Source organism: Colias croceus, chromosome 23 (assembly GCF_905220415.1).
Source record: "Colias croceus chromosome 23, ilColCroc2.1".
Classification (NCBI taxonomy): domain Eukaryota; kingdom Metazoa; phylum Arthropoda; class Insecta; order Lepidoptera; family Pieridae; genus Colias; species Colias croceus.
In genome coordinates, this window is record NC_059559.1 from 5,087,777 (window position 1) to 5,106,425 (window position 18,649).

The following is an 18,649-nucleotide window of genomic DNA, read 5'->3' on the forward strand; positions in this document are numbered from 1 at the left end:
AGAGTTTGAATGTGATGCTTCCAGGTTAGTTGGTTATCTAAGTGAACACCTAAGTATTTGATGGTAAGAGCACTTTCTAATGTCTTACACTCGCATGATTTATTTTCTTGTGGATAGTTGAATGTCTTACAAGTATGTGCTGTTATAGTGAGTTCTTTCGGCTGTGAACACTTGTACAAAGAGAAGGTTAAGTATTTTGTTTTATTCAGATTGATGGTTAAAATGTTTTGACTTAACCAAGACATAACTATTGCCAGTCCATCCTCTGCAGATTTTTTTGTGCTGTTCCAGTCATTACCACTAAATACGATGGCAGTATCATCAGCAAATGAAACAACATGGCCGTTAGATAGGTTCAGATTGGAAAGTTCGTTTATGTATACGAGGAATAACGTTGGACCGAGCACACTACCCTGTGGTACTCCATAAGATACGGTATGCATTGAACTTACTTCACTTCCAATCTTTACCATCTGTTTACGGTCTGTTAGGTAACTTGAGAGTAATTGCAGTGGTAATCCTCGAACACCAGCTCGTTCAAGTTTCGTTAAGAGGATAGGTATTGAAACCGTATCAAAGGCTTTAGCCAGGTCCAGGAATACACCAATGCAATTTTTTTTGCTGTCGAGATTACTAATAATGTGATTCGTCAAATCAGCTATAGCGTCTTTGGTGGATTTGCCTCTCAGGAAACCATATTGATGCATAGAGAAGAAATTAGTTTTATGTAAAAACTCGGAGAGCCTTGAGTTAATAATTTTTTCTAGAATTTTCGACATTATAGGCAGCATAGCTATTGGACGAAAATTATCAACTCGATCATGGTCTCCTGATTTATGAATAGGACGAATCAGAGCAATTTTGAAAGCGTCTGGAAATACTCCGCATCTTAATGACAGATTACATATATGGACCATGACAGGAACAAGGTACTCTTTATTCAGCTTAAATATGTTTGAGGGTATATTATCATAACCTGTAGAATTATTCTTAAGGCCGTTGAAAATTTCAGTCATTTCATAGACATCCGTGTCTCTCAAACCCATAGATGCACAAGGAATTTGTTGATTATTAGAATTAAGATTATTGTTGTCATTGTTATTGGAGTCTTTAATTAAATTTTCAGCCATAGTTTTACCTATATTTGCAAAATATTTATTGACATCATCCAGCGTTTGATTAAATTTTATTAATTTCAGATTGTCACATTCAATTGGGGTCATATTAGCAAATTTTTTGATGAGTTTCCAGGTCTGTTTGTCATTTCTCTTACATTTGTTTAGTTCAGCTCTTTCATATGCGTTTTTAACCTTTCTTAAAATGTTGGTACAGAAATTTCTATATCGGGAGTAAGTGATTCTTAAAGTTTGATTATTGGGTTGTTGTTTCAGTTTCAAGTGCATCCTGTCTCTGTTTCTTATACATCTTAAAAGACCCGGTGTTATCCACGGTTTCCGAGGAACGTAATTTCTTGAAATCACTTTGTATATGACATTAGTTTGTATTAATTTTTGTAGATATTTAATTAGAGCGTCAGCAGCCAAGTTTACATCAGTTAACTGTAGTATATCATTGAAATTATTATTTTTTATTTCATTCGAAACAATATCATAGTCAATTCTCGCCAACTTTGTTGAATTACTCTTTTTAATTTTTATGTATTCCATCCAAAGAATTACAGCAGAATGGTCTGTAACTGAGGAATTAACAACAATGGTATTACATGGAAGGTTCGATTTCAAGATAACATGATCGAGTGAGCTATTTCCACGTGTCGGGAGCCTATGAGCAGGTAGAAGTCCATACATTGACATCATGTTCAAGTAATCATCCATTCTTGCATCAGTGCTGCACTCAGCTATATTTATGTTTATATCACCCATAATAATGACATTTTTAAAAGATGTAAACGTTGTTAAAAGGTTATTTAGTGACTCCAAGAATCTGTCAATATTTCGACAAGCCGGGGATCTGTAAATAGCTATTATTATAGTGCAGGAGTTTAATTGAATAAGCAAAGCATTGGCATCAAGTAATATTTTTTCTGAAACAGAGCATCCAGCTATAGTGTCACGTAAGTATACAACTACACCTTCATTTTGCGATTTACAATTTAGGGTGGCATACGAGTTGTATCCAGGTAACGACGGTACGCTTGCGAGATGTTTCAACCAACACTCTGTAAGTATAATGACGTCCATATCTATAACTGACTGCTTTAAGAATATTTCCAATTGCGGCAGATTTTTTGAAATACTACGAATATTCTGGGACAGGATGGTGAGTTTACATGTTCGCTTGTTAATAATTTCAACAAGTTGATCTATATTGCATACTTGGGCTTTAGAAACATTATAATTATCTAGATCAGAATTTAATTCATAGTAATTAATTACATAGTTTTCATCCTACTAATATTATAAACAGAGGCGGCTCGTGACAAAATTTTATGGGTGTTCACTTGAAATAAAACACTGAAAATACATGATGTAAAGCAGTACAATTTAATTAAAAAATTACTTATAAAGGAAATGCATACGTCTTTCTTTTTGGTGTGCAAAAATATCTATAACTTGACACAATCTATTAACCTTCGTAAATTATGTCTGTTTTCATCGACACGGTCATTGAACTCGCGTATTGACTTTCGGTACGCGGAATCTAATGCTTTACGAATGTCTTGTCGTTCGATAGACGCCAATTGCAGTTCATTCAACAAATGGTACCTACCGAGATTGTGAATGTTTTCATCTTGATTGAAAGATGAGCTTAGTCGTCAACGCCCGTTTCAGTCCAAGCACTCTCACCTCCGTCGGCCGCGCCCGCTTCAAATAAAAGACACGGAAAACAAAATATTTTGTTGCTTTCATGTTCATCACAACCTCACAACCACGGTGTTTTCACATACCTATTGTTCGGATTTAAACACACGCGTATATGTTTTCGTTTTTGTCGTACATTTTTGCGTAAGGTCAAGTTCAGGCCGTGGCGGTCCCTTAGCTTTCAATTCAAGCCGAATTTGTAACGTTTTAACACACTTTTTAATGAACGCCACATTATAATTGTCCATTTTAACACTCACAAGTAATACTGATAACTACAGGCTATTTCAACAGTCAACACGTATCTTATGATTTTAATTCGAAAATTCCCGATTATAGGTACATTCGCGCGCGTGCAAGTTGACTAGAGTGTTTGTTTATATTTGAGTGGCAACGTCGCGCAATCGCTGTCTTGTGTACGGGCGCGCGGTAAAAACGAACCGGCAACGTTTGCGGGAGCGGCGCTCCGAATTTTGCTATTTTTTCATAGAAAATCTTCTGTTTCACGCGCAGGACTCTGACAAAACTATCTCTTTCACTCCTATTGGATTTCGTATTAGAAAATGTACTGAATATTTTTTCATTGGAGCGCAATCGTGAGCGCTCCGCTACGCGCGTTTTATAATACAGTATTATACCTACAGGTGTATGGAATGATGGAATGATGGATATATTAATTGGTATTGCCAGTAGTTTTTTACGATTACGATTGATTTTAAATAGTAATAATTAATATTAATAATGAAATTAAGGAGTATGATTTTATTATAATTATTTATGGGAGTTCACTGCACCAGCGCTCCTTAGGGCGAGCCGCCTCTGATTATAAATGCGAAAGTTTGTATGTGTGTGTCATGTGTTTATTACTCTTTCACGCAAATACTACTGAACCGATTACAATGAAATTAAGCACACATATTGAGGGTCACTTGGATTAACACATAGGATAGGTTTTATCCGGTTTTATCCCGGCAATCCCACGGGAACGAAAACTATGGGGGTTTTTCGAAAACGAGGGCGAAGCTGCGGGCGGAATGTAGTATATAATAGTATATAATAATCTACAAAGAACCGAAAATAGGTAGACTAATATTGATTTTATATTTTCAAATGAACCACTGACACTTTATTGATATATATGTCCTTATAAAATTATAATTTAAAATCCATATAAAATAATGAGCATTTCAAAAACTTACCTCCACGTACACATACCAATTTTACCAGGTTAATAACAATATTAAATACTAATAAAACTAAACATGTACACGAACTAAACGTCTACATATTTTTATATACATAATACATATTTAACACTAAATTCATACTTACTTTTTAATTATTATAAACAAAATTATACCCACCACCTTCTTAAAACACAGAGTAGACACATGCAAACACAGAAAGCAAATTAAAAAGTCAGCGTCATAATGAAAGAAATGGACATTTTGTATAATGTCTATAATAATAATTTAAAAATAACTATAATTGACACCAAACTACAACCAATTTCTTAAATTCTAAACTACATTTAATACATAATATTATATAACACTGTCAATCTATCTAAGCAGCTAGATCGAACCACAACCAACCTTTCATCACACCGACAATGCATCAGTGTATTTATCCTCCAATTGTACAATCCAAACTTTTTCTCCATCCCCCCGATCCAGAAGGGACACCTCAAATCGTGGATCCTACAACACCTATCCGTTCGTGTGTAACCCCCGAGTTGAGAATAGTGGGTCGCTGAGAACCCCTTGCCACACCATTTCGTTCCTGGCACCCGGAGGATCTCCATTGCGTCTCGCTTTTTTCTGTTTTTGTGTTTTACATACTTAGTTGTTATAAAAATATTTGGTGTGATGGTAAATACGCCCTTTGTTTGTTAAGTTTTATAAAGAACGGGAATGGGTTTTGAATAACTAGACGTTTCATATAATGGCAGTTTTATTGACTGCCAACAGCCTATCGCCTTTTGATCTATATTGGTTTTAAATTTGATTGAAAATCATTAATAATAATAATTATGGATTGGAATAATAATTGGAATAATCCAGAATAGTCTATAGGTAGATAGGTACATTAACAAATAACAAAATCGAAGACAAGACATTGTTATTTATAATTAACGTTAGATTAACGTCATATTTATATTTTTTATTAATAATATATTTTACAAATCTTCCAATTTAATATTCAAATTTTCTTATGGCAACATTAGGACGTATTTACATATAATTTTTAATTGCACCGACCTCTATCGGACCACCAACGATTATGTGTTATCTGTGCATGTTCTTATTTTGAAACGCTGTCAAATAAATGGCGCGAATTTTTTATGTGTCAAATTTAATCTGCAGAATTTTTGCGATGAATTAGTTTTTTTTTTGTTTTTTCACGGAGAAGACTGGATCTAAGGACTGGATCTTGTGTGTTTTTGAACTGTCAAAAGGTGGGTTATGTTTTTCAATGTAGTACCTATGTATCTATAACAGTGGGATAAAATGGAGATGGCGCTAAATTATAACTTAAAATTATATTTTTCTTCGAAACAGGGAGGTATCCGAATAAAATGTTGTAGCAAAATAATACTACCAATAATAATTTTTCGTTATATAAGTAGGTATTTTTATCGTTACAAAGCTAAATTTTTACCGAGTTTTACAAGGCTATATATTTTACTAGTGGTCCGCCCCGGCTTCGCCCGTGGTACATATTTCGGAATAAAAGGTAGCCTATGTCCTTTCTCGGGTATCAAAATATCTCCATACCAAATTTCATGCAAATTGGTTCAGTAGTTTAGGCGTGATTGAGTAACAGACAGACAGACAGAGTTACTTTCGCATTTATAATATTAGTAAGGATTTATCCCGGGTCAGCCTTTATATTTTAGTAGAACCATCTACTTACGTAACTTAAAATACCTACTTAGCTAATTGAATCACGAGAAATCGAAATTTATATCTATAGAGATTTATTCATTCTATCAAAAGATGTATAAGCATTCCTGATATGGTTGTAAAGAGATAATACTGTAAGTAATATATTTAGTTTATATTACTTTACTACGCATCCTTTAATGGCAGTATAGCAGTTGAATTTATGGCATATAAAGTTATCTTCGTGAGAATTTGTATCGTACTTATATTATAAACCTGCCCCCCTAGCCAAGTGGCTTTCGTTTTGCGTAACGTTTGATAGAATAGATTATGAATGTATGAGACATAAGCTGTAGATAAATGTATCGACAGCTTACGTCAATCTCATACATTCATAATCTATTCTATCAAACGTTACGCTAAACGAAAGCCACTTGGCTAGGGGGGCTGAAGATTAATTAGGGTTATATATTTGTGACTTTTTGATGCAAAGACTGGACGCCAATTAGTTAAAAAGAGCGTGTGCCGAGTACACGTGTCAGAAGTGAAACTTCTTTGGTAAGATTGGTATTTTTGTAAATCATCACCTTACTTTCACTTCAAAAACTTTGAAAATTAAGCTATATTATTCGACAAATGGCAAGTGTAACGTATAACAGTATTATTTCTATTAGGTATTTATCGTCTCCCCTATAAAACCCCTCATCTAAATAATGCCCAAAAGTAATCTTTTTCCTTGGATGAGTTTCATGTTTCAATTATTCTTATAAAAATGTAAAAGTGACATTCAACGAGCAACTACAGAATTTCTTGCCGGCTCTTCTCTATTAAAAATGCTTTCATAACCAGAGGTAACTAATAAATAATTTAACTATTGATTTATGTATTATGACGATTGCAATATTTCTAGCATATAGGTAATGGTATTTTTTTAAATCTTGCTGTGATTTGCCCACGCCTCAGTAACGCTTGCAACATCGCCTGTTGGAGGTATGCCATTTTTATAAGTGTATGTATGTGAGTTTGTGCGTTATTTACATAATATGTATTTGAACACATTTCAAGAAGCCCTAATCCTTTTCTACCTTCCCCAGTCCTTTGCTTTATTCCCGTAATGAATCCCTTATTTATGACCTTTTAGAAAACTGGCAACATATGGCAAAATTTTGAGATTGATCGCTGCAAATGTTCATGGGCAGTGATGATAGCTAACTACATAGGTATGTATCAAGAGACCCACTACTTTGTTCGGCCGTTTATGAGTCTCTAGTAGGACTGACTTTTTTTCTAGTTTCTAGTAGGACTTTATGGTATAATAGTTCCAGATCACAGTAGGATCGTTCTAAAGTTACGTCTACTTCCATCATATAATTATGTTGCCGAATGATTGTATATATGGGATTATAATACAACCTAACTCGGGAGATTGTTAACTGTCGAAAAATTGTGATAACATATTACATGTACCGTCACGAGCATTAATATATCACTAAGGAGACGTTAGCAAAAATATCTGACATTAAGCAGCATAATAAAGTGGCATCAAAATGATGTAATGAAAATGTACAACAAATAATTGTGATAACCTCTCGAAACATAACAGATATTATTGCAATAATTGCAATAATAAATCATCTAGATTCATTAGGGTATCTTTGGAAGATTTCCCCACTATAAAAAACTCTGAATAGTTTTAAAGCTGTAATTAAAAAATATTATCTGTCCACTTAGTCATTCTGTATCTGTTCTGTTATACCTATTCCTCCACTTGAAATTTTATATATTCTCTTCTGCACGTTTTCTTTCTTTCGTATGTTATATAATTTTATTATATATATTATAATTTTATACCTTTACCTATATCTATTATATTTATGTGTATTCACTTCTTGTATATGCACTGTCTACCTTTTCAATCTTTTCATTTTCCTATATCCCAAGGTTGCCTGGAAGAAATCGCTTCAAAGCGATAAGGCCGCCAATTTGTACGGTGAAGATTCCTTCTGTATGAAATTGTATTTTATATCTGTGCATTGTACAATAAAGTGTTTTTATTATTATTATTATTATGTTTCTCTTCTCCATAATACTCGGGTACCACCAGAAGGACGGTACCCGGATCTTTGGAAGGCTTACGTGGGGACACGGATCCAACACGCAGAGGCCCTTTCGAGACTTTTAATGTGTTGTGGGACACCAGCCGCAGCCTGCCCATGACTGCACTATAGAAATACAGCCCTAGGCAGTCCGCGGCCGATGTAGGACTATTGCAGGGTATGGAAATTTAATAATTGGGCTATGTATTGGGATGCTAAATGGACTGGTACTGGGGACTATGGGAAACTATGGCACCTGCCTTTCTACTAAAAGAAAGTAAAAATATGTTGGCAGGTGGTGACTCGCCCTCTCACTGTATGGGCCCCCGAAACAAGTCGCTGCAATAGTGCGACAAGGGGGCAACATATTGTGAGCGGCTAAGGGTGGAGAGGCGTCCCTGGACTTTAAACTACGATCACGCGCTCCCTGAGGGTCCAGCATCACGTGCCCACTCGCCACTTACGCTTCGCATCCACCCTTCGAGCTAAAAGCTCTCGCGACTCCACTCTGGCCGGCCGGTTAAGGCAAGCCAGAGGTGGGGGTCCTGTCCTCGTCAGGCTTCACTCCGACCGGCCGGTGAAGGCAAGCCGGAGATGAAGACAGGGGCCTCCCCCGGGAGCACTCGGTTCCCGCGGGGTCGCTACTCCCCGACACCCCGCCACAAGGTGTCCTGCGGGTTGACTGATTGCACGGGTGGAATATCTATTATCACGTAAACACTAGATATCCCAACCGTGGGCGATGGGGTCGTCACATCCCTACGCCCTTATTATTATTATTATTAAAAAAAAAAAAAGGTAGGTAAATGTCTCTGTTCAAAATTAAATATCTCTGGGTCCTAATACGTTTCGAGATTTGTGTCCTTAATAAATTTTGCTCACAATGTATTGTTCTTTTAAATTATTCAAGTTTTGGCCGCGAATGTTCATCACGACGCCAACTTTAGGTACCTAAACTCCTTTATCTCGCAAGACTGTAATCTAACTGTGTTTACAATTTTACGGAGTCACATATTATTATGTAGGTTAATTACATTATATATATTATAGGTCATTAATAGATAGACAATCATATGATGATGGTATAAGGTATTTACAACGATAGGATGGTCCCTACTTTAGGATGTCTTATACAAATTGTCATTAATTTCTAAGCTCTATAACAATTATTGTGCGATACAAATCTCAGAATCTCGCGTATAGATTCAAATCTAACGCACATTAAATAACGCTGTTATCTATATTCTATATCATATCTAAGTGACCGTAAAAAAAATGTATAATAAAAGAAAATTTATAATAAATAATAAGTAATAAATGTGTAATAAAAGAAAATTTATAATCCGAATTCCCCAACTCTGGTCTAAGTCATTCGTCTGAATGATCCCACTTGAAAATGACTGGTATTATGACAGATATTTTTTTCCAATTAATCGTTAGTTTAAATCATCGTATAGGTATGCTATACAAACCATGAATGAAAATGAAGCCCTTTCTGCAATCAAGTCATCAGACAACATGTCCGAAACGAAATGACGCTATAACAATATAAAAAAAGCCACAAACGTGTGTAGTCCCTGATATTTAAAAGTGTATAATATAGCCCCTTGCCATAACCCAAGCGCATAGACAAGCGTCAACATTACCACAAACCTTGCCAAAAACCAAAACCCGCCAAAACGAAACCACAGATAAACAAAAAAAAAAACTAACCTCCTATCACATTTGCAGTGTGAAATCGTATAAGGCCTATAGTTGAATAGACCGAATCTTCTTCTAAACGGGCCAATACTGACCCGGCAATTATCGTGGGCCCTACAGCATCTGTCCTCGTTCCTGTCTTGGCCCAGTTCGTTATATGTTTTAGCTAACTGGCCAGCTCCACACCATTTCGTACCAGGCATTATGAAATTTTCTCTGAACGAGCGTCGCGACCTGTCATTGTTGTCTATGATTAAAATGGCGGGTAAATGAAACAATGATTTGACATGAATTTTCGAATGGTTTGTGTTAATTGTGATGGATGATGATTATGTTTTCCCATGAGCATGCGTTATGCATTCCAAAGATTCTTCAAGCAGTCAGAATTTTTATCTATAGTTGGAAATTTTCAATTAAAAAGTTGTTCGACTTACATTTCCGTCTTCTATAAACGGTTCGTGATATTTCTATTAGGTAGATATTGGAATCTTGTTAATCTCGATGCAAGAAGCAAGGAAATATTTTGCCCTAAAAGTAGAATGACAGTTTGATTTTTTTTTGTAGTTTTATAGGTTATGGTAAATCTAATGCGCAGAGAATTGTGTGTATGTACATAGATAGACATAAAAGCTGGTGGCCGTACACAGATTGTATGAAGCGATAACATAGATTGTTTTAGTCACAGATAATGTAGAGTGCGAGAGGTCAGTGCAATATACAGATAAATGTGAAGTTAGTGGTCATAGTTACCTCGCCAGAGACGTGGCTGTCACTTTATTTTTACTTTCCATCATGTATTTTAACTCCTCGTGTCGCTCGAAGCATTCCATTTTTAATCTGTCATAATCCAACCATGACGCGACTTCTGGCGGCAAAATTTCGCCGTCTGTCAAAAGTCGAAACGTCATATTGCCAAAATGGCGGTAAAATCTTTCGTCCTCAGTAATGTTTTTTCTCTTTTCCGTTATTCTGAATGCCTCTTCGTCTAGCGCTAGTTTTAGTTCTTTTCTCAATGTTTTTAAAAAGTTTCTGGTTGATTTCCCTTCTGTTATGTATTCGCAGTCTTGAATGGCGCCATTTGGTGTGTAAATTATCTGGATAAGATGGCGGCCATCGGTCAGCTGACGGAGCTTCAGGCCGTTACTGTAACAAAAAAGAAAAATCATTACAATTGTTATTTAAACTTATTATTACGAATTAAAATAGATGAACCCACGCAAATACATCCCGAGGACATGAATATCTTAAATGACGTATTACTCGTTATCTAGAATCAAACAGATTTTAATATGTATATAACATATTAATTACTCTTAAATCATAAAGAATATTTGTTGGATCAATTAATACCTACATAATAATTCATTATTTAGAGTGTCAATAACTGTTTTTTTTTTGAGGCTGGCTTTATCGAATTAAATCACACAAAATAATCATTGCGGTTTCATGTGTATTAATTAAATATAAGTATACATACTTAATAATTAACGTAGATTAAATCTTAAAAACACGATTAAAAATCACGTATTGTAGTAGATAGATGAAAATCCATGGAGGGTTGTCGCGTAAGAACCACAGGACAGTTCTTTGGCATATTATGATATTATGTATATTATTGTGTAGTTAGATATATAAGTTACATATTATATAAAATTAAATTGTAATATTGACATGATTTTAAAAGAGCAACTATGGAGCTTCTTGCCGCTTCTTCTCGATAGATACTGCTTTCCGAATCGGTGGTAAATGTTAAAAATAGTTTGGAAAATCCAAAAGTGCACGCCTCATAATCTCATCCTTTACAATAAAATTGATTATTTATAAAGAGTACGTGACTATAAATATAAAAAAGAAATAAAATAAAACATTTGGAAAAGTAAAGAAAGCGGTACCGTAATAATTGAGCTATTTTTCTTGTGGCCCCACCTAGATGTGAAACTGCGCAGGTTTAAGGGACTGACTACCAACTTATTTTTTTAAACCTTGGCTTATAGTATAAAGAATCGAGTTTATAATGGTGAATTTTGAGTACACTATAAAAAAAAAAGTCGATATTTTTTTTGTTTATTTAATAACAATTAAACCACATCGAATCAGACCCTGAAAAATGAAAGGGTTCTATTCCTGAGCATACTCAAGCGTAAGAGAAAAAAAAAAAGACTCGATTAGTAAAGTATTTCGGTCGCTATCGTGTTAACAAGAAAATCCTCCGCACATACAGACACACGGACGTCCAAGACAGAACTTTTTTAAACTGTTTTTTAACTAGTTTAAATAACAAAAATGACATCAAAAATATCATGAATGTTAAAAATAGTGTTTTTTCTTAATATGTGTGTGTATGTATTATCTTACAAGTGCAATGTATGATACATAAAGACATTTTAAGTTTGACAAATCAGATGTTTTGCGCGAAGTGACAGTAGTACCCACCTCAACGCTTCGCTTATGAGGCGTGCAATATGTAATGACGATTCGAAAGTGCTTCTAAAAGAAGTCTAATTGAATAAATAAGTGTTTGAGTTTGTTCATTGTCACCGATTATTGATAAGGTTTGAATAAAGTTTGAATTCAATTAAATCTTGCCGTTTAGAGTAAAAATCGATTCTGAGGGAGTCTGTACTTAGGAGTCTGTATAACATAAAATATACAAACATACCTATCCTAATAGTATAAATAATTAAGAAGTTAAATATTTATACAAATATGATGTTATTTATTACTTTTTAACCAATTGAGCCCCAAGCGGCCCGATCGGTCCCAGACACAATAGATTTTCTATTGTGTGTGTGGTTCCGGGGCCTGAGTTATAAAGGTATAAACGGATACATTGATAAAACAAAAGAAAGTATAATCACTAAGCCACGCCCAAATCATGTATGATCATTATTTTTTTAAATTATATTGAAAGTTATAACAATTGACCTTGGTTTTATACTTTTACTAGCTGTGCATCGCAGTTTACCCGCAGTGCTCCGCTCCTGTGATGATATATAGCCTTACCTATAGCCTTCCTCGATAAATGGGCTATCTAACACCGAAAGAATTTTTCAAATCGGAACAGTAGTTCTTGAGATTAGCGCGTTCAAACAAACAAACAAACTCTTCAGCTTTATAATATTAGTATAGATAGTATAAAACAAAGTCGTTTTCTCTGTCCCTAAGGCCATTTGTATGATTAAATATTTAAAACTAAACAACGGCTTTTTTAATAGATAGTAGTGATTCAACAGGAAGGTTTTACTATATAATTTACTAACTTTACGCCTGCGGCTTCGCCCGCGTTTTCAAAGAAAAACCCGCATAGTTCCCGTTCCCGTGGGATTTCCGGGATAAAACCTAGCCTATACTACTCGTGGATAATGTAGCTTTCGAATGGTGAAAGAATTTTTAAAATCGGTCCAGTAGTTTATGAGCCTATTCATTACAATCAAACAAACAAACATAGTTTTAGACAAAGCGGGCGAAGCCGCGAGCGGAAAGCTTGTATGAGTATAGTTTACGTATTGATAATCCACTTATGCGAGAGTGCATCATATATTTTCATCACTACCATTAACCCATCCCTAAGGAATTTATTGGCTATACGACTCAACCCCAGTTTGTCTGATAAATAAGAAATAAAGTATGATTTAATTATGTGTGAATATTAAGTGGTCGGACCCTGTTTGGTTAGTTGGATGGTTTTATCCTAAAGGGAGAGGGAAACTATTTCTGGTAGAAAAAAAAATTTGCTTTCTCACTTTCCTAAAGTTTATTTTGCGAATCTTTTTTTAAAGTAAGTACATTTATTTATTTATGTGTCATCTATGATAATGTATTGAATACCTTAAAGCAAATAATGTATTTTATTACATAAGTAATTATCTATTAATATTTAATATAATTAAAACAATTGAATACATTTTTGTTGGATAAATTTAGGCAACATCACTTAAAATTAATAATATTTTTTTAACAAATAACTTTTTTTAATTTCAATACAATAGATTTTAACTGAGACGAGATTCGTAATTATTCAAAACTAGCTTTCCGCCTCCGCGGCTCCACCCGCGTTTTTAAAGGAAACCCGCATAGTTCCCGTTTCCGCGGGACTTCCGGGATAAAACCTATCCTATGTGTTAATCCTTGTTACCCTCCATATGTGTGCTAAATTTCATTGTAATCGGTTCAGTAGTTTATGCGTGAAAACCATACATACATACATACAAATCTTTCCTCTTTATAATATTAGTATAGATAACAGAGTAGTTTGAATAATTCAAAGCAAAAGGCAACATAGAAACATAATTGCAATCCACATTTTTGCAGTCGGTTAAAAATAACTATCTCCCGATTCTCCCCTAGTCTTTGATGTCTAAATAACATTATTTGTTATATAATCTGTCATGGGGTAGCCATTATCATATTATCTGTGCACAAGTGATATAGTGACATTAGATTTAATGTAACAAGTAACAAAAATTAATTATTTTTGATCTGTTACACTTGGTGTGTGCGTTTGTTAGTATATCACGCGAAAAAGACTAAGTTCAAATTTAGTTTTTCTTTAATTACATGCAATTCTATAAATGTAGATATTTAATAAATGAAATCTATTTTTATTAGCCTAAAATATAATTTAGATACATCAACTTATTGATTAGTAAGTTACACTAAAATCGATACAGTTTTCATAAATAAATAAAAAATCCAATCAAGAAGAGCTACATAATAATTTATATCAATTTCTTTAAATCAAGAACTATAGGAATATCTTTTATACATAATCGGAAACAGCTATATATATCTCTAATCTAAATAATAACGTATAATATAAAAAACTGGCAGTCCGCCCCGGCTTCGCCCGTAGTACCTACATGTTTACGTTTTTTTTTCATAAGAACCATCCTCGTACTTCAAGGAATAGGTAATAAAAAAATAATTATCGTAATCGGTTCACACGTGATGTCGTGACAACGCGAAACGGGGTTCATTTCTATATATTATACATAATATAGATAATTCAAATTAATCGTGAAATCAACAATCACAATTATCTATTCACTTATTTAATTATTATTATTAGTTAATAAAATAATAATTAATAATGTTAATTACACAGACTATAATAATATAGTCAAATCCATTATATTACACTGTCATAGTCTCTAAGAAACTAGAACAGTGCATGCAAAAATACTCAAAAACTACTGAACCGATTTGCTGCATACAAACACAAAATTCTATATACGTATCGAGAAAAACACTTCGATAGCGCGATCTAAAAAGTGTTCAACGACATCTAGTGATGACACGCGTAAACTTAAAATGTATGACGCTATCGATACGTTACACTTATATTTTGTGAAGTTTGTGTGTATAATTATTACATTATAGAATTGAATTAAACATTAAAATGAATAGATATATTTTTTATTTTATTAACAAATATCAGTATTAAATGAAAATGTTGGTCAAGAAGTAGGTATTGTAGAGGAATAAGAATTTAACATTCAGTCGCTAGGCAAGGCCAAGGTCATTCATTGTTTATAAAAACGTGGTAATCTGTTGAAAATGTCATTTCTTATTTTCTATATATTATTACCTACATTGAAATATAACAAATAACAACGAGAAAATATGGGGTTATAAACTCGAATAACTCATAGTAGATTTACCTAAACTATTTTTACTTCTTCTTCTCTTCTCTTCTTTATCTTTTTAAACTATTTTTTAAAAAGACAATTTACTCCAATAAATGTTTTTTTTATTAAAATATATTATAAAGAAACTATATTAAACAGTCTTGCCATACCTCATTTATTTATACTTTTTTGCTGTTTTTTCCCTAAAGCGTTTCAATGAAACATAACCTAATTAGGTATAAGATAAAACAATTTGCAGTCTTATCACCAATAATATAGCGATTAGCGAATGGTTCTTAATTCTATATTAAAAAAGGACTATAAATAAACAGCGATAAAAATAAAAAATTGAATCTAATATATAAAAATCAATGCCACTTTTCGTTGTAATTCCATAACTCGAGAACGGCTGAACCGATTTCGATAATTCTTTTTTTATTATATTCCTTGAAGTACGAGGATGGTTCTTATGTAGAGAAAACGTTAATATGTACCACGGGCGAAGCCGGGGCGGACCGCTAGTTTAATATAAAAACAATAAACTTTAAAAAACTCCCATAAAATAACCGTAATAAACCTCGTTTAAAATACTTATAAATCTTACAAATATATATGTATAAAACTTATTATACTATAAATAAATCGCGTTTGAAATCCGATAAGCAATGTTACCACAATCGCCTTGAGGTCCGTCTGCGTTGAGATTTCGAGTTCCCAGCGGTAAAAGCACTAATGCAGTACCTAGACAATGTATTACCTAGGTCCTAGACTGTTTCTATAATTTAAATTATATTTTAGGTATTAAGAACGAGTTAAAAGTAACATAATAAAAATATATCTTACTAACTATTCGCCCGCGTCTTCGCCCGCGTTTTCAAAGGAAAACCCGCATAGTTCCCGTTCCCGTGGGATTTCCGGGATAAAATCTATCCTATGTGTTAAACCAAGTTACCATCTATATGTGTGCTAAATTTAATTATAATCGGTTCAGTTTATGCGTGAAAACCATACATACATACAAACCTTTCCTCTTTATAATATTAGTATAGACTACTGCAAGCTGAAGAGTTTGTTTCTATGGTTTGTTTGTTTGAAACTTTGAACGCGCGAATTGTTTTTTTTTATTTCAGGAACTACTGGTCCAATTTGAAAAAAATGTTTCGGAGTTAGATATATTTATAGTTTATACGGCCCATTTATCGAGGAACGCTATCCTACTAATATTATACATGCCAAAGTTTGTGAGGATGCGTGTGTGCGTGTTTGTTACTCTTTCACGCAAATACTACTGAACTGATTACAATGAAATTTAGCACACATATAGAGGGTAACTTGGATTAACACATAGGATAGGTTTTATCCCGGAAATCCCACGGGAACGGGAACTATGCGGGTTTTTCTTTGAAAACACGGGTGAAGTCGCGGGCGGAAATCTAGTAGGCTATATATCATCACGCTAAGACCAACAGGAGCGGATCCACGCGAGTACAACCGCGGGGCACAGCTAGTGGAAAATAATTGGCTTTACAATGAGTACAGAACTATTCGACCAATATTTTTAATACTTTCACTCTCTTCTGAGTACTTAATGTAGGCCAATTAAAAACTAACGGACATAATTAAACTGTATATATATATATATATATATATATATGTAAAAATGTTTGTACATTCATACACCTAATCAATATTTAATTGACGTGTGTTTGTTAAAAATCTGTGCCAAAACGGCTTGACCGATTTTGATGTGTTTAATTGAATTGTACATTCGTGATTCGGTTTAAGTTTGAATTAGCTTCACCTGTATGTTTGTACTTTGTATGTAAGCGACATTTTGACTCACTTTAAACGGAACTTTGTACACTTATCAAGGATTTAAGCGAGTTTTTTTTTATAACCAAGCCCAATTAAGCAAGCAGGGCCGGGGTAAAATACTAGTATATGCTGAGTACACTTATTCCAACTTAAAAATCACTTTAATGTGTACAATGGTCTTAAGTTTTTTCATCTCAAATACTCAAAAAGTTTTAACACCTACATTGTATTTTGAAAGAGTTGTGACGTCACATTTTAACCGACTTCAAAAAGAGAGGTATGTAAATATTGTTAGAAAAAGAAAATACGTATTAGGATATCTTGTAAAACAAATGTCTAAAATCTTCTCATTATATCCCATATGCCTCACTATCAATCTATCCTTACCACAAAATTTATCAAAACCGGTTCATCCGTTCCCGAGCATAAGACAGCATGCGACATATTATTTTTCTATGATTTTTTTTAGATTTTTAGCACAAACCATGTATAAATATATTTTTACCTGTATCCGATTGATATTAGTCACAGTGAGATACAGCTGTGAATCATGGCGGCAAAAAATTAACACAGTTACGGTTGGAGCGCTAAAATGCCGCTGTTAGTTTTAATATTGTGTTTCATTAATTTCGGCATTTGCGTTGGAGCCCGTAGTAGGAATAGAACCTTTAAATAACTATTCTAAACGACGACAACGACTTAACAATAATTCTAAACGACGGTTAGCAGTAATAAGTAATTATACATCTAATCTGTTATAAAAAAATGCATATTATTATGTACTTGGAAATTAGTCTAATCAGTTAAGTTGATGTTTATTTATATTACATACTAATAATCCAGTAAAGTCTTAAAATCTCCGCCAATCTTAATTTCTAAATTTACTGAATGCTGAAAGTATTATAAGATGGGCAATATGAACAATAAATCAATATTAATTCAATTAAACTTATGATTACGCGTTGTTTATAATCAAATTCAAATTCAAATTCAAAATCGCTTGCCAAATAATGTGTAAACAGATAATGTTATGTCAATGTATATTAGTCTTTATTCTATACATATAATATGGCGATAAATATTTATTATTTACTATCAAAAGCAGAGCTTTAGAATGGCTCACGAATTCGCAATAAAATCAATTTCAAATGAAATACAATATAATAAACATAAATATGGTCGTAAATAGACCTATAATATCATAAATATTTAATTCATGAAGATTTTCTAAATCACTTAAAATATGTGTTTCTACATAAAACGATGATTCAAAATCAAAACCATTTTTTAAAGTATCCTATTAAAAAATTATAATAAGCTTGAAATTAGGTTCTGAACATCAACACTTAACCAAAAATAAATTAATAAAAAACAGATTCGTCTTAGAAGCGCCATTTTAGCCGTCCGATGTCCAATTTTTTTTTTGTTAGTTTTTCTATCAGGTGAATGATCCGAGCTTTTGTCTGTCAAGTTTTGGGTCAGCATCGAATTGTGAGCTTTTTTTAATTTATTTATATTTATTAAGAATATTAGACCTTTCTCCCAACTTGGTCTGGGTTATCAAGGCTCTGAAGAATAAAGATGTTAATTTATACATATAATAAATCTGTAGAAGGGTCAATTCTGTACATTGAAAATATTGAAAAAATAAATACCAGGGGATGTTACTGGATCGAAACCAAACCCAAATATGTGATTAAATA

General features: G+C 33.5%; 1 protein-coding gene across 3 annotated transcripts in view; it reads right to left on the minus strand.

The window, feature by feature from the left end:
* LOC123702130 overlaps window positions 1-18,649 on the minus strand; it is an 81,972-nt gene that overhangs the window by 17,992 nt on the left and 45,331 nt on the right. The window contains exons 3-5 of one of the 3 annotated variants that reach the window (XM_045649788.1): window positions 10,255-10,647; window positions 9,517-9,738; window positions 4,418-4,642 (exon numbers count right to left, since the gene is read on the minus strand). In XM_045649788.1, the coding sequence (XP_045505744.1) occupies window positions 4,418-4,642; window positions 9,517-9,738; window positions 10,255-10,647 (840 nt within the window). The remainder of the gene's footprint in view (window positions 1-4,417; window positions 4,643-9,516; window positions 9,739-10,254; window positions 10,648-18,649) is intronic. The other 2 variants (XM_045649786.1, XM_045649787.1) reach the window with 2 other exon arrangements.